A 21,425-nucleotide genomic window follows, 5' to 3' on the forward strand; every position below is an offset into this window, starting at 1 on the left:
GGAGCTTCCAGCGCCGCACTGATAGAACCTCGTAAATGGCAGTGGAGTTTCCAGCGCTGCACTGATAGAACCTGGGCACATTCACTTGGTTCTTCAAAGCAAACCATGTAGCGAAAAGGATCTCTGTATCAGGTGATGTGAGCTTGCCTGCTTGTTCTGCAGTGCATGGGACATATTTTAGGAGAGCATCTTCCCTTGCTTCTTCCACATCAACTGCTTGGTGAGGCCTGGGGCATCCTGGAACGATGCATGTTTGGGTCTGTTTCATGAACGTGACCTCAAGTGGCTACAACTTCCTTTGTCTGGAAACTGCTATCTTGCTTTGTAACTCTCCAGCATATACAGAGAGCACTGCTCGACTTCCGCCATGGAAGCTGAGGTCTAAACCATTTCTATCTGCTGCCTTGGGCGGTCTGGTCTTCCTTGCATGCCAGACGTCCTTGAGGCTCTGTCGTTTAATTGGCTGCAGCTTAATACAAAAGTGGCCTTTCTGGATTAGTCTCCAAGTAAATATTTCATTTGCCTTAAAAAAAAAAAAAACTTTGAAGTTCTGTCATATTCTCTGGCAAAAATCACAAGGAAAGCTATAAGCTTGTCTTTTTTTATAGACAGTCTGTGCCACAATGAATGTCCCTTGCTCACAAAACCTGCTATGTCTCATTATTCTGAGGCACACATTTGTGTATGTGCTTCTTAAACCCCCTTACATTCCAATAGTTGTGTAATGAGAGAGAGAGAGGTAACATTAACCTAGCTCTACGGGTAATTACAGGATACAATGGCTTAGTGAAGCCTCTGCAATCCTTCTGAGCCTAGAAACACCTTCTGTACAATTTTTTTTTATGCAAAGGCCTGCTCTTTTCATTGTGCATACAACGTGATTGCTGGTTTGACACTGCAGGCTACACTGGTTTTATGAAGGATTAAATGCCACCTGAGACATATTTATCCTAAATAAATCACCAACGGTAAACTGCAGCATGTCAGTGTCAACACCCTGGACTGCAGCAGAAAGGTTAGCCATACAGGACTACGCACGGTTAGGAATTAGCATCCAAGCCGAGGACCGTGGGCTACCGCTAACGGGAGGAGTGATCAAGAAGAAATATTTCCACTGAAAAACATCCCCACCAACCTTTTTTTTTTTTTTTTTTTTAACATGTATGAGAAGCCTGGCGAGGGCCATCACTTTGTAAAGGTCACCTTGATCCTGTCACTGTTTGCTGAAGACAGTGTTTAAGAAGCCCTGAATAGCCCTGCCATTGTTAAGAAACATGAGCAAGTCATCCTCAGCTAATTATGGATCTCAGTGTCAGCCTTGAAATTTTACCTTCAGTTCTTATTTTTTTGGAGAGTGGCTGTCTAAAGGGAGGTGGCCCTAGGTGGACAGAGCTCAGCAGTGAGAAGGGCACTAGGAAGAGGCCAGTTCCGCTTCTGAACTGGTCAAAGCATGAGCTGGTCTCCATGCTCTCTCAGGAAGAGATTTTAAACGGCACTTGTATTTAAACAAAGAAGGTACCACTCTCCTTTCCTCGCATGCCTGCTCTTCACGATTTCTAGATGCTATCCATGATAGAATATGTTATTGTCACCAGAATGCATCTGGGCCATTTGCCAGACGCTGAGAAACAGTACCGGGCTGCAGGGGACGCGCAGCAGTGCTCCGTGTCGTCTGCAGGCCACGAAGGAGGGAGAAGCCAGCAGCCATGAGCGCCGGGGTGCCCCTTGGTTGCCACAGCTGCCCACCGCTGGCTGCTGAAAATAACATGCCATCATGATCTTTTAATGCTATAATTTTATTTCAAAGAAAACAGAAACAGAACAAAAACAACCTTTGCATTTGAGGGAGGAGATTATTTTACAGTTTTGGAAAAGAATAAGGGCAACTGTGTCAGGAAACAGATGATTATGACAGAAACTCGCATCTGACAGTTGCAGTGAATCCACGAGGACACAGACCATGCTGGTGGCCATGGCAGGGCCACAGGTGAATCCACAAGGAAACACAGACCATGCTGGCAGCCACGGCAGGGCCACAGGTGAATCCACAAAGAAACACAGACCATGCTAGCAGGCACGGCAGGGCCCCAGGGCACGGTCTCTATGTGTTAATGTTTAATGTCAGCATTTTCAAATGGACAGAAATCACGAAGAAATCCTGCAAAAATGATATCAACATGAACAAACCCTTGTTATAAAAAGCAAAATATTGATAGGAACAATATCTTCCAGAGTGTGCGTTTCACATATAGGCTTTATTGTATGAAACTAAGTCAGAATTAGAAGCACTGGCTATCTCCACCGACATATATTCTAACTGAATATAAACTTCAAGGCTTTTCTTAACCATAGGCTTAAGAGGATTTCTTTTAAGCAGAATGTGACCAGAGCAACGAATACACCTAAACTGTCTGAAGATGGGAAATTTATACATGAAATGAGCTAGCAGGCTTCCTTTGGTCTGGGGACACTGTTACTCTAAAATAAAAAAAAAAAAAATTGAATGGAAGTGGACTGCTTCAAGATGGTAACACTTGTAGCTGCAATTTTTAGCCCAGTAGAGAATGAAATGCAAAGGCAGCTACATGCTGACTGCACAAGCAGGTGCACCCCAAGCCACGAGGGGTATCTTCACCACTTTCCCCACGGCCATGACCTTCTGATAACTGAAATGGGAAAACACTTGTGAGAGAAAAAAACCATCAACAACACTTGGCTTCTCTTCAGCACAACGGCCAGGACAAAGGGGGTCCATTGATCAAAGGGCCCCCGGTGGACCGGAGCTCCCTGTGTGACCTGCGCCCGGCCCTCATGCACTTGGCAGCCTGCTCCCCGAGGCCCAGCCCTCGGTACCCTCTGTGGGCGCCTGACTGGTGGCCAGCGTGACTCTCGCTGGGAGTGCATGCCCAGGGCTCACGGGAGCCTTGTCCTCATGGTTTTGAAGGTTTCAGATGAAGCTCAGGGAACACAGCCCCCCACCGAAGCTGGACCTCCCCACACCTGCCCTGTGCTGAGTAAAGGTGCCACGCGTCTCATGCTTCCTGGAGTTCACTGCTTTCTCTTTGGCTCTGAATTGCCGCCGCGGCTGGGGAGCCCTCCTGGGTGTAGATGACCACGCTGGCCAGCTGCTCTGCCCTGCTTGGGGCCCCAGCCTCTGTGCCTAGCGTGGCCCCGGCCTGCAGGAGTTCCTGCGAGTCCGCAGTCTCCAGCACCGTGTGGGAGTACAGGCCCGGCTCGTCCTGCACCCCTGGGGGCAGCTCTGTCACGATGTAGTGCGTGGCGCCCTCGGAGAAGCCGCCACTGGACTCCTGCACCATGGCCTGGACCAGCTCCTCCGTCACGATGATCTGCGAGATCTCCCCGTCGGACTCCACCAGATCCATGTGCTCGCCCTGCGCCTCCTGCATGATGATCTGGGCACCCTCCCCGGCCACCATGTGGACAGCACCCTCCTCGCTCACCACCACCTGGGTGACACCGTCCTTGACCAACTGGCCGGCTGCGGCCGTGTCACACACAGCAAACTGGAGGACACCCTGGACCATCTTTTTGAAGGCCACCTGTGCCCGCTCCTGAGAGGCCATGGCTGCTGCCGGATGGACCACCTGGGTGAGCACCTCCACGGCGGCTGGGCTCTCCTGGGCCTGTGGGAACATCTGGATCTCGGGGGCCTCGGGGTCGGCAGCCACATGGGAGACCTCCTGCCCGGGCAGCTGGATCAGCAGGTCTTTGGGGCCGGGCCTGCCTTGCTCCTCGAGCCCAGCCCTGCCCTCCACCTCCCCTAATTCAGTGACTGCACAGAGCAACGCATCCAGGGCTGAGGATGCCTCGGGGGCAGCGACTCCAGCCTCCGAGAGGTTTAAAATCTCCTGCTTGGTCACCTGTTGTATCACAGCGCCACCTGGACTGAGGGACTCATCCATGCCATGGCCTTCCATGGAGGCCCCCACGACGACCACCTGGGTGGCTCCATCAGCCAGCTGCTCCGGGAGGATGGGCCCGGGCACCATGCTGCCTACATGTGCCCCGCTCTGACTCGTGGCGATGACCTGGCCATCCTCCGTGATGTGCACCACCCGGGCCACCTGGCCGGCCATGGCCAGCGTCTGCAGCGTGGCGGCAGCCGTCTCCTCCACAGAGGGGTCCAGGGCAAACTCCCCATCGTAGCCCTGGAAGATGATGACCTGCTGCACCTGCTCAGGGGGCGGCGCCGGCCTCCTGCTGCTTCTGAGGGGCTTCTCTTTGACGAGGGGCTCTTCTGCCAGGGCTGCCGCGGTGAAGGGGCTGTCTGTCTCCACGAAGGTGGCTCCTTGTCCCTTCAGACGGCACTCGTAGGACTTGGAAACAATGCCTAAGGGAGACAGGGACCAGTTAGAGCCTGGAAAAAGTACTCGTAGGCTTACAAGTAAGACACTTCTTCCACAGAAGCGCTCAGCCCTCAGCAGAGACACCATGACCCCCTATTCCAAACCCTGAAGAGCTCTCTACAGTGCAAGCTTCAGCAGGGCCAGAGGCCTCCATGAGCATCTACAGGCAGGCTCTAGGCTCGAGGGCACACACAGTTAATGCTGGGCGTGCATTTCCCCACAGCCCTGGGTGAGCTGTCCAATACAACTCTTTGCAGGGGTGTGTGCCTCTCCAGTGTCCAGGGAAGGAGGCTGGATACCTCCCCCCCACCACCATCATTTCTTTTGTAACAGTGCATTCGGTCACAGGTGCTAAGTAAAGTTCAGCAAACAGCCAGCAGCAGTATCTCCTAACCCAAAGGAAAATCTTTTTTTAATGACCAAATATTACATATGGTATATTTGTTTATTCAGCAAAAAGAATGAAAGCCTTGCATATTAAATTTTAAAAAATGTCATCAATAAACATAGCTGTAAAAGTTTAATGCAACAAATATTTATTGAACATCAACGTTTCAGGCGCTGAACCTGGGCAGGCAGCCTGTGCGGCCACGTGAGTCGCCGTGTCCTGGCAGCATGCAGGGCGCTCTGCAGGGTGCTGGCCACACGCAGACACGGGGTCCTGGCCACTCAGGGGCTGAGAGGGGAGTCTATACTGCAGAACTGGGCGGTGGGCTTCGAGGGGCCAGACTCAGCCTTTCTCCTCTCTGTCCCATCTTCCGGACAGTGCCTTGGATTGAATAAGTAATCAACAAAGATGCGTTTGCCGAACGTCTTGGATACAACATAAGGTGACAGAGACAAAGAAGCCATCCATTCAGGAAAGAATATTCAGGGAAAGATGTAAAAACCAAACAACATTGTAGCCCTGTCTTCAGGACAAGATTCAAGCCATCTCTCGTGGACTGGGAGGAGAAGTTCCAGACAGAAGCAGCGAGGGCCCAGGCAGAGGCAGGAAGGCTGCCCCATGGTACGTCAAGGCCTCGGGGCGGTAATAGGTTGCTCATCACAGAGCAGGTTGCCCAAGGCTTCCTCCACCCTGCACGAAGGTACCTGGGCTATGGGTTGCAGAGCGGAGGAGCGTGCTGAATGTTTTTAGCAGGAAAACTATAGGACTGTAACAGGGTAAGAAATTTATGATCTGAAGTGCCAGCCCCAAATGCCTTAGTGAAAACAGTGTGTGTAGAAGATACCACAAGCCCTGTGGTGCCCAGGCAGAGGCGATAAGGGGAGACCAGGAGAGAAAAGAGGGGGCAAGCAGGACGAGAGTGAGGAGGGGAGAACCGGAGCTGGGTGCATCCCCTGGTCTGGAGCCATCTTGTGCCCTTCATTGTCTGCCCTTTGTCAACGGGATACCCAGGGCAAGCGGGCAGAGCACAGGGCTTGGGTGGGCAGCGGGATTCTGAAAGGCCTGGGCTGCTGCAAGAGCACTGAGCCCATCGCAGAGCTCTCGGGCCAGGGGCTTTGGCTGTCATCTATGCTGTACAAAGAAAACTCTGGCAGGGCACAAGGATGGTGGGGATGGGAGGTGCTGCACGAGGGCACATGGCCAGGCACACATCACACCCTCCTCAATGTCATTGGCGACTCAGGGCAACGCCTACTGCTCCCCGCCTTGCTGGACAAAACAGGGCTGGAAATGATAAACTTTATTTTCATAAAAAAGAAATGGGCTCTTTAAACAGACTTCCTGTTTTCTTCTTTAAATCCCAATTTTCCATCGGTTTTCTAATCGACTCCATCCCTCCTAAATAAGAGAATGATCGACAGGTGACCCACAGCAAACATTTCCATAGTTCAACAGCAACCACATTTTTGAGATATTCTGCTTTATTCTCCTTGAGGGCGTCAGTTTCTTAACAGCATCTTTTAACCTTAACAAAAGGGAAAAAAGGATCAAGAACTGTTTGAGATTATTTATTGCTAGGATCTCTTAAAAAGAGTCAACCATTTTGCTTATCATGTTGGTGGTGTTCTGCAAGAAAGCATTTCTTTCAATACCGAGTTAATTCTGAGCACGGACCCCAGACAAGGCCTGTCTTCCAGTGGGTGCATCTCAGGAAGGATCAGCAGAAATTAAATCATTTTTACCAAGGGGACATGCCCCAGCTCTTACCCAGGCTGGAGGAACACGGTCCTGGATTTGAAAGTATTAATTAACTGTTAAGTACTAATTAATATATCTTCTTTCTCAGGCAACTCTGTAAAGTGTGAATCTTAAAAAGGGTATGGAATTTTAGGTCAAGAAAAGAGCTGCGGCCGGGCGTGGTGGCCGATGCCTGTAATCCCAGCACTTTGGGTGGCCGAGGCGGGCGGATCACGAGGTCAGGAGATTGAGACCATCCTGGCTAACACGGTGAAGCTCCGTCTCTACTAAAAATAAAAAAATTAGCCGGGCGTGGTGGCGGGCGCCTGTAGTCCCAGCTACTCGGGAGGCTGAGGCAGGAGAATGGCGGGAACCCGGGAGGCGGAGCTTGCAGTGAGCCGAGACGGCGCCACCGCACTTCAGCCTTGAGGACAGAGCGAGACTCCGTCTCAAAAAAAAAAAAAAAAAAAAAAAAAAAAAAACAAGAAAAGAGCTGCAGAGCCAGCCAGGACTAGCTCCACTACCAGGAGATACTCCTGTGTACTCGCTCTGCGTCCATGGAACCCTCGCATGAGCAGATGCAGCCGGGTTAGTGAACCGCAGGGGTGAGCCAGGCCTGGCCTCGCCCTCATGCACCAGGCAGAGGAAAGCACTGCGTCTTCAAGGTCAACTCACCATTCCCGGAAGAGGGACCAAAATGTTCATGAGTCTAGCTGAACAAATTCTCTAATTATAGTGTACCGTGTTTTCTCATGGTTACCCCGACCAAGGACAGAGAACAACTGGGTAGCACTAAATGCGGCTGCTGGCTGGCCCCAACGTGTGCTTCGGGTAGCAGGCATTTCCGGAACACGACTTCCTCTTCCTGAGGTCTGGTGGTAGCAGTTACAGGTATTCAACCTGTGGTACTCATGCCGTGTGAATGCCTGGAGACTTTCCAAAGGTCACGTGCGGTAAGGAGTTTTGAGGGAGCCTTGGAAAGGGTGTGCCTGGGGACACAGCTCCTGACTACCTGCCTTTCCCCCTCCTCCCACTTTGCCGAAAGAAACAACCCGCGTCCATCCCCGCCTGGTGCCTTGACCTAGGGAAGATCAGAGATTAAAAGCTAAGCTGAGATGAGGGTGGGTGTGCAGGTCCCAGGGGCAGGGGCTGAATCACTGCCTGTCTCATGATTGTCTTGTAAACTTTGATCCTCCTATATTCTCTCCTCAGAGAGGTCAGAAGCCTCAAGAGGGTGGCACCCACAGCTCCTGTATTCATGCTTCCTTTCCGCCTGAGCATGAGCGGGCCGTGTGGTGATCCCTGGTCAGTTTGCCATCTGCTAGGACCTCTAGATCTTTGTCTCCTGTACTTGACAAATTCTTTCTCTGGTATGCTTGCAATTTCTCCCCAACCCCTACTTTTCTCTCCAGCGCCATCTTCACATGTCAACCTTGATTTGTTTGCTTCTGTCCATTCTCTAATTTTAATGTCATTTTTGGTCTAATTCAGAACTTGAAAAAAAGGGAAATAAGGACACAAAAACAAAGGCAGCCTTCTGGTCATTCCCCTCCGCCATTAATTTTAATTACAGAAAAGGACATACTGCCAGTACATTAAGAGAGAGGAGAAGCTACTGTAGTTGGGAAGGAAAGAACAAACATCCCCTTCGTCAGTAGCCTCAGGAAGAAATGGTGCACGCTTGAGTCCAAGCAAGGCTTCTGTTCTTTACTCTGTAACTGGACAGGAAATCTCTTGGGTATATAATTATCCTTTAAATCCCTTGCAGCACTGATAATTATGCTATTCTGAACTACTTACCGAATGTATTTGAATCCAGAGGTGGGTTAAGCCACTTCCAGACCATTAATGTAAACTACATGAGTAAATACTGCTGTCAGTGTGGGGTGTGACGGAGCCTAGCAACACCAACGTCCTCACCTCCGCACACGCACAGGCCCAGTGAGTCCACCACAGTTCATAAATGCGAGCGCGGGTACATCTTTTGATTCAGCAATTTAATAACTTCAAGTGCTGTCAGTACTGCTTTGAAAAATAGCACCTATAAAATGTAACAGCCTCAATCAGATTGAAAAAGATTCACCCACTGAAGATTCCTCCATTTCAACCATAATGAATTAATGTTGAACTATGTAGAAGTTCAAGTGTCATTTAAACTAATGTGAATCTCTTCTATAACTTTAAACTCTAACTGTTTAAAGTTATATGACCAAGAATTTACTGGGCACATCAACCTCCAGTTTTGAGCTCTTTCTAGTAAATATGAACTGTAAAGCTCACCAAATGCAAATGGCCAAATGGATACAGTGTTTGGAAAACAGGCACGTGGTACAGGTTGCATCCTTCACTGCTTAGTCACTGTAATGTCTCCAAAATCACACAAAGCCTTAATGGGGCATGGATGCTCAATGTAGTATTTGTATTACAGTACCTTTAAAAAAGTGTCAGATTTCAGTACAGTAACAGTAGCTAACCAGTGTGCCTAAAATCCTACTTTTTTGGGTCTGTTTTCAATAGGGCAATAAGCAGCTTTGTGTAGAAGGCACAGGTGACATTAAAATGCAGCCTCGTGCCTATCTACAAAGTCCTCACTTCCTGCCCGTTTGCGTTTGTGAGCACAAAGATATTTTACTCCCTTCTCAGAGCCGAATGCTTCGAAAGTTCACAGCTTGGATGGAATAAAAAGGTAGTCGCTGGGGTGTCTGAGGATTTACTTTTGGGGAGAGGATTTTGAGTTTGGCTCGCTGCTCTGGGATGCCATTATGAAGCTGCAGCTCCTTCTGTGTGCTTGAAGCCAACATCTCCAGCGTGGAAAAACACAAGCTCCATTATGTGGGGGTGGAGGGGTTAAGCCGCAGAGACTCCGCTCCCCAAAACTATGCTAAGGGCTCAGTTCTGCTGGCTGGTGTGCTTCTGGGGAGCAGCACAGGGCTGCGTACCTGACTCCCTCCTCTGTGTGTGTGTGTGCTGCTCCTTCCTTACTGTCATCATTTTTTCCCACAGAATAAATACCTTACGCTTTTGTTAAGCTTACATTTAATTAAAATGTACAGAATTTGTGCAGTAAACCCGAATGAAAAAAATAAAACAAGGGCCCCCTCTCTTGAAGGCATACGTTGTGAATGAAAAATGTCATTATAGACTAAAAAATTTTGCAGTAAACAGGGCCTACAGAGAGAAGTTTCCCCTGTAATGACATCCATAAAATACACAAATGGCACTTTTAGTACCATCCTGAATATGGCATTTTCTGTGCTCTACACACAATCTAAATGGTTTGATCATAGAGCATAATACTCCATTGGGTTTATAGAACAATCAATGTTCCATAAAATGATGTATTTATCCAATAGTAGGCTCAGCAGTTACTGGTGTATGACATTGTAGGACACAGGCTTGGGCTCCTCGGCCGCACACATGCTGGCTGTAAAACTTATCTAACACCACTTCAACAACTTCATCTCATCTGTGGCAAGTAATTTGTGGAAGCCTCAGCTTGGTTTAAAAAAAACTTGTAATAAAAATTCATAGAATTTTCAGGAGAATGAAAGCTGATGACAATAGAAAGGTCACATTGTGTCTCCACTAAAGGGGTCAAAGGTTGTTAGCAGTTCTAAAACCGAAAGTAGATTTCATGCATCACGTAGCAGATAAAGATGGCATTAAAAAGACATGTCGTGGGGTGAAATGCCTAATGCCTACAAAAGCCTGTGCTAATATCCTATGTAAACCATTTTGTTGCTACGAGTCGGCATTTATTTTAAATTTCTAAGCTTCTGAAATGGTACTAAATGTTGCTACATTGCTAGGTTACATCTCAGACACTGGATGTACTTTAGATTTTATATTTTGGTAGGCCCAGTAAGCTTGAGAATGCTGGGTTGGTTCATTGTCGTAATGAAAGCACCTTGAATACGATGTGGTTAAAAAAATAATACTTTTCACATAAAAATTTGGGACACACATGACATTGCAATTCTTAAGCCACATATAATTTTTCTTGGCTTCAATTTTAAGATGTAATTTTAACAAGAATGTTAAGAAATCATACTTAATGTCTATTAAAATGAAACAATATTAACAGATTATGCTAATAAATTAGAGCCATATTTTAATGTCACAAAAGCTTATAAGTTTCTCAAGTGAAAGCAGGAAAAATGACAAATTAAAATTCAATGAAATATAACCTTTTAGAAATTTCAAAGCAGGGAATACATTATTCTTACAATAGCAGTCACCGATAGTTTAGCCAGTCAAACCGGTATCAATAATTGCTCCATAATTTATTCATCTTATAGACAATAATAATTCCCTGGCACTATGCAAGACGTCCTGTTACAGAGCTCCCACTGGACTCTGGTTTTGAAGAAGTGATGCTTTCCATGTTAACACTGGTACATACTACGGGGGACTCCCTGCCTTTGAGCTACTTCTTATACTAAACAATGTGAACTTCCTCAAGTTCCTGAAGGGAAAACTCCCATCAAGTGGTTTAGGGACTTCGCTAGGATCAAAGAAAGAGTATGAATCTGGTATAACATGGGACAGAGGAACCTCTTAGTTTTATATTCCAGTAACCAAATGGCAACTTCTCCTTTTTAAAAAAATTTTTTAAGAACACAGGTTGGTTGGTCAGTACCTCATGTTTCTCCATTATTTTCAATGGTTAGAAACACATTCTGGTCAGCGTTACTAAAATTCACACACAAAACAGAAACAAAAAGGTTACTTGAAATACAAGATTAAGAATTATTTTTAGCCTTTGACATGCATGTTAAACATGGTAGCTAAACTAGCGAGATTTATCTCAGAGTACAGATCAGTTTTGGTCAGCTGACAGGAGCTGGCCTAAGGGCCAGTTAGACATATCACAGCGTAATAATTAAAAGGAGTTTTGGTAACTATCTGCTGTATACCACATATAAATATAGAAAAATATGGTGAAGGAGGACAGTAAAGTCTTCGCCATGCCCCGCATTTCATGAAGGCTGCTGTTTTATAAGAAGAGATGGGGAAATTGCTTTTCTGTAAAAATTAGCTGAGGTTCACACCATTTCCGAAAAACTCTTTCACATAAATTCAAATACACAATTTCTTTGGACATACCATGCAATTTTTAGTGAAGGAATATTTATAATAAACCAGGGCAAAAATTTAGGTACCAAAAGTTTTAGTCCCTTTTTCTTAATTGCCATGGGTACAACATTTAACACTGGCAGCAACTGAAGATGATCATATAAAACCCCTGAAAAGAATTCTGGAAATTCACAAAAAATGAAGACGAAATTTTATCTCGAGTTGGAAGTACATAATCATGCAGGTTTCTAACTTTACCAAGAATAGTCTCCGTGGGCCTAGATATTTCCATGGCCACTGAAGAGTGACAAAGAACAAAAGACAATATTTTACCTTTAAAGTCACAAACCCTAAGAAATGTTGTATTATATCAGACCCTTAGGTATATATTATCATTTTCATGCATGAAGATCTAACAGTAATAGAAGTGATGCACACAAATCTCACTCAGGAAGATAAGAATGCCTGCTTTAAGGTTATCTTGACAGGCTTTGTGGGGTGGAGAGGAAGGGCAGCGGTTAACTGTTTCTCTGCTGGGCAGAGGCCTATGAGCCACACCGAGAGATCGCGATGCACAACCATGTACCTTTGGAAATCGAACTCAGGTGACAGAAACAGTGTCATTGAGCTTCATGGAGGGCGATGAGATGGCACTTTAAAATTAGGCTGGGAAGGGCTCTGATCTAGTCATTTACCCATGAACAGTACTTCTTAAGAACAGCCAGTTGATGTGCTAGCAGAAAGTGCTCAAAAGTCTTCAGTCCTATTTGGAACAAAGCAAGGGGAGGAGTGGTGGAGGGAACCCACGCAGTATCAACACAGGGTGCGTCTCTTACTCCGCACACATTTCCGGGTGTTGAGGTCAGAGCCCTGGCCAATGGGGGGGGGGGTGCCCCTCTTGGAGGCGCCCTGGCCTCTCCTTCCAGTGCAAGCCTTCTGCTCTTGTGCGCCGACACGTGTGTGAGCATTAGTGACAATGGCTGAGAACACCTAACAGTGCCCTTCAGGCTTTGTACGGGGGGGGGAACCCAGGCTTGGAAAAGAGCTGTGGAATGTCAGTCCCTCAGGAGCGAGGCTTCCAGAAGACCTTCAAACTCTACCAGACAAATAGCACCCCCCTGCTTACTGTAAGGCTGCCTCTGTTTGACTTAAAGACGTAACAAACTGGAACAGGCATTCTTATGGAATCAGAAAATTAGGAATCCCAACTGCCTTTTCCTAAATGTCCTCTGATAGTCTATGAACTCCCAATGCAGATAAACAGTATCAGGAGACAAGGCCTATTTTTCAAAAGTTGTACACATTATACACACCTTAAAAGGTAAAATTATGCAAATAAGCCCAGCCAGTCCTCCTGGAGGGCATGCCTCTAACAAGGCTACTTTAAAAGGCTAACAAGGCAGTTTAACTTGTTTGCTTTTTGTTTTTCTGGCAAAACCCTATAAAAAAATCCACATTCACTTTTGTAGTCATGTTTATATTTCCTTTATATTATAGTATCTTCATATTGTTCCCAAGGAAATGAGAGGAAACAGACATTTGTCTTCATTGCAGACACTTTCATATGAAGGTAGAAAGCAAACCGCTTCTCAGTAACCGCACAGAGGCACCATTAAAATCAAATTTACAGTAAACAGAACCTACGGCTGGGGTAAAACACTAACTGTTAGTATTTTAATGATCAGCAAAGCTTTCGGAGGCCTAACATCTGCTCATAGCCAAACGACAGCAGCTGCTTGTGTACACTTGAAACAATGAGGATTTCTTCTCTATGCCTTAAAATGAATCATATGTGCTGGGCACATGGCTGCTCTTTCCAACGGAGCGGGTGTGTGCCAGGAGACCTCCAGCACCCTGTGGATAGCAACTCGGGAAGGCCCGGGCTCTTTGAGGCAGGAAATCCAAACCTGCAGAAATCCCTGAGTCCAGGAAATGAAAGCGGGAGAAAGGGTGCGGGGGCTACCACTGGCTGGGCAAGGCTGCCAGGTGCGGGGGAAGCACAGCCTCAGGAGCTGTCACCGCTGAGCAAGCCAAGGGGAGGACACAGGGCCATGAAGGTGATGGGACGATGGCCCTCAGACTTTCCTTGGATCTGCCTGGATGGACTTGGGAGAGCCTCTGTGCTGGGCCACACCCGGCCTCAGCCTTTTCTACACACGGCAGGGCCGAGGGGGTGGACTGGACGCTGACATTGTCAAGGTAGAAAACGATAACGCATTTTCTTCCTAACCGGTAGAAACTACAATCTTTATTTTCAACATTTTCCTAAATATCTAAGTTAAATTCCTCTTGAAAGTTGCAGAGTATCTGTGGCTAGGGCTCTACAGAATAACATACCCCTGGGATAATAAAACTTAACAAAAATCAAACAAAAGACCAACTAAGAGGCATGAACCCTGACTCTGGAATGAGCAGAATGAATAGAAACTAACTTTCAGATGGAAACCCTGAGTGAAGTGGCAGCCGTTGGAACCCACAGTCAGGCAGCAGTATCCGTGGTTTCCCTCCACACACCTGACCTGGCTTTTTTGAGAAGCAAGGGAAGTTCAGAGGGAGATCCTTTTAAAAAGCACAATCCAAATGAATATTGAGCCCAGACCTGACGGGGTCCTGTTCACCTGGTGCACTGTGCACATCTGAAATGCACAGGATGGGGTGAGGTGGGACCTGGGTGCAGCTGGCACTAAGGCCTCACTGTGTCTAGAGGGAACAGCGCGCCATTTTGTCTCAGCAGCTATGCACGGCACATTGAAGTCCTCCAGAAAATTTCCGCAGATTTTAAAAACAGGGTAGTAAGTCCAGCGAGGTAATCATGTGTCATGGGGCTAGGGTCAATTACAGGATCACACGATTCCACTGTGTTCCAACAGGGCGTAAACAGGAAAACTATCTTTTAAAAAAATTATTAGTAGTTTATTAGGGAAATTAAAGGCTTTGTTAAACAGGCAACACTATTTTGCCTTTTCACTAAAAGCCTGTTTGAAAGGAGCTGGCTGGCAGGCACACATAGCAACAAGCATGCGGTATGGATCCGAACGCTGATCAGGGAGTGACATCCACGCACATGCCTCCTTCCACCCGGGCGCACATGCAGGAAAGCAGTAGCAAAGCTGTGTACCGGGCGCTGCACAGGCACCCCCAGAAGGTACTTTGTGTGGGAATGGTGATGTGAACAAGTGGAAAACTGAATTCATTATGTATAATCCAAACTCAGGTACCTAAGAAACGAGCTCTATCAGGCAGCTGACGCCCAAGTCCACTTGGCACACAACCAGTTGCCCACTTGACATAATCTTCAACAGGGGTTAGAAAGGCAGGACTTGGAATGCTTTCGGGTGGAATGTCTAAGGGCCACTTCTTCTGCGGGAACTTCCCAGTTCCAAAAATAAAGCTACAGGCCTGACACTGGTGGAGGATCTTCAAGGGACATGGGAGGACCGGAAGACGGGCTCCCTGAGCTCCTTCATGGAGGGAGAGCAGTGGCATTCTGTCCCATTCTTCGTTGTTTTTTTTCCTTCTGTGGATCAACAAATGGCTCATCTTAATATTCTGAAGGGGCAAAGCAAATCTAGAATAAGCACGCAACTCCCGTGGCAGATAACAGCGAGGTAACGTAATTATACAACGAGGCATAACAGGCTAATTATTAATACTATTTTCTAAAATTTAAACACTTTATATGCTTAATCAAATGTAACATTTCCATGTTTTCTTGAAATATATACATACACATGCACACATAAAATTAAGCACACCCAAGCACTCGCCTTCGTGGACATGCACACACATGCAAGCAGAGCTAGCAGTGTTCCACAAGGGTAGCTTTCCATTTCCATTCTCCTCATCACGTTCCTTATCCAAAGGTCTTCCCCAGAGCCTCTCCTGAGTGCGAATCTATGGCATTCTGGGTGGAGTATAGACATGAGGTAAGTAGGCAGGCCTTTCTAAACTATGTTCAGGACTGTGTCAAATGGGAAGCTGGCTGTGTGTCAAATGAACCTGGCCTTCACTTTTGAGAGTGCCTGAGTTCTGATGACATGTGGTAGTCTCTGCTTTTTAGGGAGTTCCCTGGAGAAAAGCCCCTCGGACATGTCTCACGTAACTCCTTACCTGATGACCGAGCCCCAGACTAGCAGCAGCATGGCTGGAATAAGTCCCGACACACAATGTTTGAGCAACACTTGTGAATTCTTTAAGAGCTGTTAAAGTTTTTAAAGGGTAGGATATCTAAGGACTGGAAGAGTTTTAAAACCTCCAAGGTTCAGAGATTCCATTCCATATCAATTCTCTCTTCTCTAGAACCCTGAATATGTTTCTTTCACTACTCATGTGGTTCTGTTGCGATTACTCTACTTCATTAAGGTGATTGTGATGGGAAATGAAATCACACCGCTGACAGTCCTGAGCTCTTAGAGTCAGCGAATGGGAGAGAAAGGCAATGATCTATTTCACTTAGTACTATAATCAGAAGAATAAATACCCACTGTGATAATCAGTTGCATGACTACTAGTAGAATTTTTAGGTTCCATAAGTGAGCACAGGAAGAATGCACTCAGGTGCTTTTGTAGTTTGTCACATTTATCATCTATTAAAGAGTTTCTGGGTAAACCTAACAGAAAAACCTAGGTCCTAAGTGACAGTATTAACATGGCTCCATAAGCAACTGGATACTTACATATGTCTTAATTGTACATTTATTTAATTTGAAAGTTACTTTAGGTTTTAGAGACATTAGGCAGACACCCATACAGCCTGTTGTACATACTTCCAGCCTATCACAATGAATCTTAATTACCCATACGTGCGCTCATCTTTCCTGCTACACCGAGAGCTCACTGAGTGCAGGGCTCTATTATTTGCCATGGCTTCTTCAGCGCTTGGCATATAATAGGCCTTAATAAGTATTGCTTTAAAAAGAAGACAAATCTAAAAAGGAAGGATTGACTACTCTTTAAAACATCTTCTAGGTAAGAGAAAGAGCATGAGCTCTGGTGTCAGCATGCTTGGGTTTGATTCCTCACTACACCTGGAAGTTACTATAGAAAAAATCTCCATAGATCTCTGTGTTTTGGTGCTTTTTGTGAGCTGAGGCACTGACTACCTTTACTGTAGATTATCTTTTCATGGATGTTTCTAGAGAAAATAGCCTTGGAAGAGAAAGAGGGTGTCTTCTTCCAGAGCAAAGGGCAAACGGATTCATTGTTCATTATAATAAAAATAAGTACTCCTCTTGGACAGAGAACAGGCAAGCTTACTGCTTGTAATAAAAGATTTGGGCTCCCTGAATTCAGTGTTCATTGCCTATACTACAACCCACTGTGTGTAGAGATGTCACCGGCCTCTTCATGTCAGCCTGTGGGAGTTGGGACTCGGGAAACTGGGTCAGATGCTGACCCTTTGGCTATAGCTGTTGCTGTGATTAATAAAGTCCTTTATCTCTGACCCAGGAATCTCGTGTCTTCTGCCAGTATCCACAAACTGGCAGAATATTTGCAAGCTGGATAAAATTTTAGACTTTTCATAATTCTAGACAGTTACTTAAATGTATTAAATCTTGTTTTCTTAATAAAATACGTAACATAATACTTATTTTCTTAAAGAGTAAATGAGACAGCCTATGTACAATACTTCGCATTGTGCCTGACACATAGGAAGGTCTCAATATATTAACAGTAATATATTATATGGTAATAATAATTACTATTATTTTAAGTTTAATGTATTATAGTTCAGTTCATATCACCTGACATTGGTATATAATGTAACTAATATCTATGAATATACAAAATAATATTGCATGACTAAAATATTTGAAGCACATTATACATATAACAAAATTAAATTTAATGCAAATAAATGTAAACTCCTGCAGTCAGTAGTAAAAAAAACTGCCCAAAGTATGACAGAAAATGACTTCCAAGTTCTAGCCACTGGTAGGATCAATACACTGATGTGGCTACATCAATACAAGTACAGAGTTCAGGCAAAGAACGGTACTGATATGATGATAAGCTGGTCAGACTATACTTAGGGTGTCATGTTTAAGCTTGAGCTCCAAGTTTTAAGACAAACATTGACAAATAGCCATGAATATAGAGAAAAGAAACAAAAATAACTGGGGACTTAAAATGCATAAAGAATGGCTTCAATTTACAAATACTTAAAGGACTATCATGCAGAAAGGAGAACAGGTTCATTCCGCATGGCTCTAGAGGGCAAAATGGGGAACAGCAAAGGGAAGTTATAGGAAGAAAACTTTGCCTTAATCACACTGATCCGGAAACTGAAGCGCGATGCCTTAGCATTGAGACTCCTATTAAAGAAACCTGAACGATCCCTTTTTGGAGATGCTGCAAAGAGGACTCAAATCAGGGGCTCCAATGCCCTTGCTAATATTTAGATTATGATTCTAGAACTTCCAAAGCAGGGAGCAGAAGTTCTGCTGAATACGCGTGGCCCTATCAGAGCAGAGAGTGCCGGTGACCCACATGTCTTCAGGAACCGGACAAATAAGTATGATCCCAGGCTATGTTAGTGAAACCCTGCCAGAGCAGGAGGCTGCGCTGTTTGACATCAAGTGATTCATCCTAGCTCCATAATGCCAATCTCTGGCTTCAGCTCTTAGCCACCCAACACACTACCTGACACTCACTTCCTCCAAATGCAAACAACATGAACTTTCTGGGCAATTACCAGATATTTGAATATTTGAATCTGCCTAGTTCTGTGTGCAATTACATATCACGCCGGCTGACAGTGAGATCATGATGAACAACCCCCCTGCACCCCCTCACAAAATACTACTGGCCAGAGTGTTATTTGGAAAAACAATGAGGTGGCCGTGAGCACTCATCACTCAGATTTCCTGTCAAGGAGCGTGGTTGGCAACACTACCCCCACTGCATCCAGGCCAGCCAAGGGTGACTGCACCAAAGGGTCCCCTCCAGGCCCATTCCTGCCAGCCGGGGAACCTCTCGCTGGCTTGGTGGCCCTACAGCCTGAACACTGCCTGCTCAACCCTTCTGCCCCTTCCCACCCTCCAATTTAATTTTTTCAGTTTTTAGGAATCATAACTGTTCACAAGCAAAATATGTTATTTGCAAATATATGCTTGCAAATAGCAGGCCCTCATATCTTGTCATTCTAAAACAAAACAAACATTTTAAACATAGTTATAAAATTGAGGAAAATAGGCCGGGCGTGGTGGCTCACGCTTGTAATCCCAGCACTTTGGGAGGCTGAGGCGGGCAGATCACGAGGTCAGGAGATCGAGACCACGGTGAAACCCCGTCTCTACTAAAAATACCAAAAAATTAGCCGGGCGTGGTGGCGGGCGCCTGTAGTCCCAGCTACTCGGAGAGGCTGAGGCGGGAGAATGGCGTGAACCCGGGAGGTGGAGCTTGCAGTGAGCTGAGATCGCGCCACTGCACTCCAGCCTGGGTGATAGAGCAAGACTCCGTCTCAAAAAAAAAAAAAAAAAAAAAAATTGAGGAAAATAATCTAGTTGATTTTTTTAAAGACAGAAAGTGTCAGGATTCCAATCATTGGTTCATGAAAGCATCTCTCGTTTTCATATCGAGCTGAGAGTTAGAGTCCTGTCAGTTATTACTGGCAACATGCTTCAGGCTAGGGGAAGGCCAGGCTGGGTTGGAAACTTCTGGCTATGATGAGAATACAGGTGGTGGTTCCAAACAGCTGAGGGTTGAGGTCACCTGGGTGCTGCATGGGAGGCTGAGAACCAAGCTGAGCAGCTGAGCAAAGGAGCTCCGGGAGATACTGGCAAAGAATGGACAGTCAGAGCCAGTCAAGAAAGCCAAAAAGTCAAGACCTGAGGTCATGAAAGGGAGAAAGAAAAGAGGGATCAACCATGGCAAATGCCAAAAAGAAATACCATGTAGACAGAGATTAGGCCCCTGACACATAATACCAGAAAGACCACGAAATTAACCAGTGACATCAGAATACTACTGAGAGCAAAAAGGGCGGTGTCTGTACAGGTCACCGGGAGACGAGGCACAGGCCCGGTGCTGCTGACAGGTGTCGGCTTCAGCTGCATGAGGATCTGAGTCTGTGATTCTGGTCATTTTGCTCTTGAGCCTGTGGTTAACGAGTTACGAATACCAACATGTGCCATATTCTCTATAAAAACCAATGTAAGGCTATCTGATTAGTGGCTTCATTACTATAACGAAGAAAAGAAAGGCATGTGAGACTTGGCATGATGTACGCGGAAATATGGACATTCATGTGTTTACCTTCGTCTCTACTCACTATTAAACGTCATCAGGTATTTTTCTCAACCAAGATACTCCACTCTTTCCTGCAGCAGCCAGACAATCAGAGTGACAGTACCGAATTAATTCCTCATTTGCTGGCTGAAAGAAACTCAAAGCAGAATTGCCAAAGGGCAAAACAGAGAGAGTGACACTATACATCTCAGCTTTTATATATGTCCATTTGATTACTGTGCTTGTACGTTTGCATTATCCTGGTGATCTAACAGTTGTTGTCTTACTTAATTTACAGAGTGCCAAGGTGTCTATTAGTAGGAGCTAGGCTTTGAAAAGTATTACTAAAATATCTGAAAGTCTTAATAGAAATTCCAGAAAGTAGAGTAGGTAAACTGCATACAGAAGTGAAGGGGAAAAAAATCCTCTTGGAAAAGCCTCTATTACAGAACCTGCTTTAAAAAGCTGCCATGTGACTGCAGTATGCTGGGCCAGGGTGCTGGCAGCAGAGTCACCTTCAACGTGAGGCCGCAGAAGGCAGAGGGTCCCTGGCTCTGGGTGTTGCTGTAATTCCCTCACTCGTACGGCAGCCCTGGAGGAAGGGCCGTGCCTGCTTCTTTTAGTGTTATGAGTACCTTCTGTTTTCTATGCCTTCCTTTTACTAGTAACTCCTACTGGCTAGAACAATGCTACTTGCTTTTTTTGTTCCTATTTTTGACATCGTCCTGCTAGTCATTAAACCCCCACAGATCAACCATACATAATCCATTTCCCAATACGTCATATAAGCAAAAAACCGATTCCTGTAACACTGGGCTCAGTTCTTTCTTAAAACATGCTTGTATTATTCAATATTTGGGTTTATTGCCCAATTTTTAAGATGTATATAAACAAATCAGAATCCCAAATATTCTAATAGATAAATCAAAATTAGCTTAGATTTTGGATATAGCCCTATTAATAAGGAAGGTTTCCTTCCCTTTTTCTTTGGATACTTTTTAACCTACAGAGAAACTGCCATGAACATAATTTATTTGACTTAAACTCGATTAGTATATATTGAAGGACAGAGGTCAAGGGACATTTGGGAGGCAAATGCCAAATCCTGACAAGAGACTTCTGGGCTTGAATCTACATAGAAAACACGTGCAAGCAGGGAGTGAGGTAAGGCTTTTTTTTTTTTTTTTTCCCTTGTCTTCAATTCAACTCTATGAAAACAAAAAACCAAGGAAGGGAGGAGATTGATTCTCACAGATTCTCTGCACAGCCGCTCCACGAGTGAAGTAAAGGAGGATGCTGTTCATTCCACATGGACCTGGATCCAAGGGGCAGGACCCCTCGGTTCGGGTGGTCACGATTCAGCTGGGTACTGACTCAACTTTCTAACTGCTGGCTTATGAGTGGATTTTAATTTTTCAGTATCAGAACTATTAAAAATCTCCCCAAGAACTTCACAATATAAGGCAGTAAAAGTGAAGCAGCGTTGGCTAAAATGAGTGCAGGGACACACAGTGACTTGGTTTCCTATTCATCTTTCTCAGAAAGTCTAAGCCTCTGAGGATGTGGATTAAATCCATTGGCTCGATGTCTGCAAGCTCCCTCCACCTTGTAGAATGCTGATGCCTGGC

General features: G+C 45.6%; 1 protein-coding gene across 4 annotated transcripts in view; it reads right to left on the reverse strand.

Annotated features, from left to right (window-relative positions):
- Window positions 1–1,777: 1,777 nt before the first annotated feature.
- The window catches only part of ZNF407 (zinc finger protein 407), a 474,402-nt gene continuing 454,754 nt past the window's right edge, over window positions 1,778–21,425 (reverse strand). For 2 of the 4 annotated variants that reach the window (XM_058438260.1, XM_032152052.2), the window contains one exon: window positions 1,778–4,351. In XM_058438260.1, coding sequence (XP_058294243.1) covers window positions 3,033–4,351 — 1,319 coding nt within the window. In that variant the 3' untranslated portion in view covers window positions 1,778–3,032. Of the gene's footprint in view, window positions 4,352–5,806; window positions 6,281–21,425 lie in introns of those variants that run through there. The other 2 variants (XM_058438261.1, XM_058438262.1) reach the window with 2 other exon arrangements.

This window comes from Hylobates moloch, unplaced genomic scaffold (genome assembly GCF_009828535.3).
Source record: "Hylobates moloch isolate HMO894 unplaced genomic scaffold, HMol_V3 SCAFFOLD_5, whole genome shotgun sequence".
NCBI classification, from domain to species: domain Eukaryota; kingdom Metazoa; phylum Chordata; class Mammalia; order Primates; family Hylobatidae; genus Hylobates; species Hylobates moloch.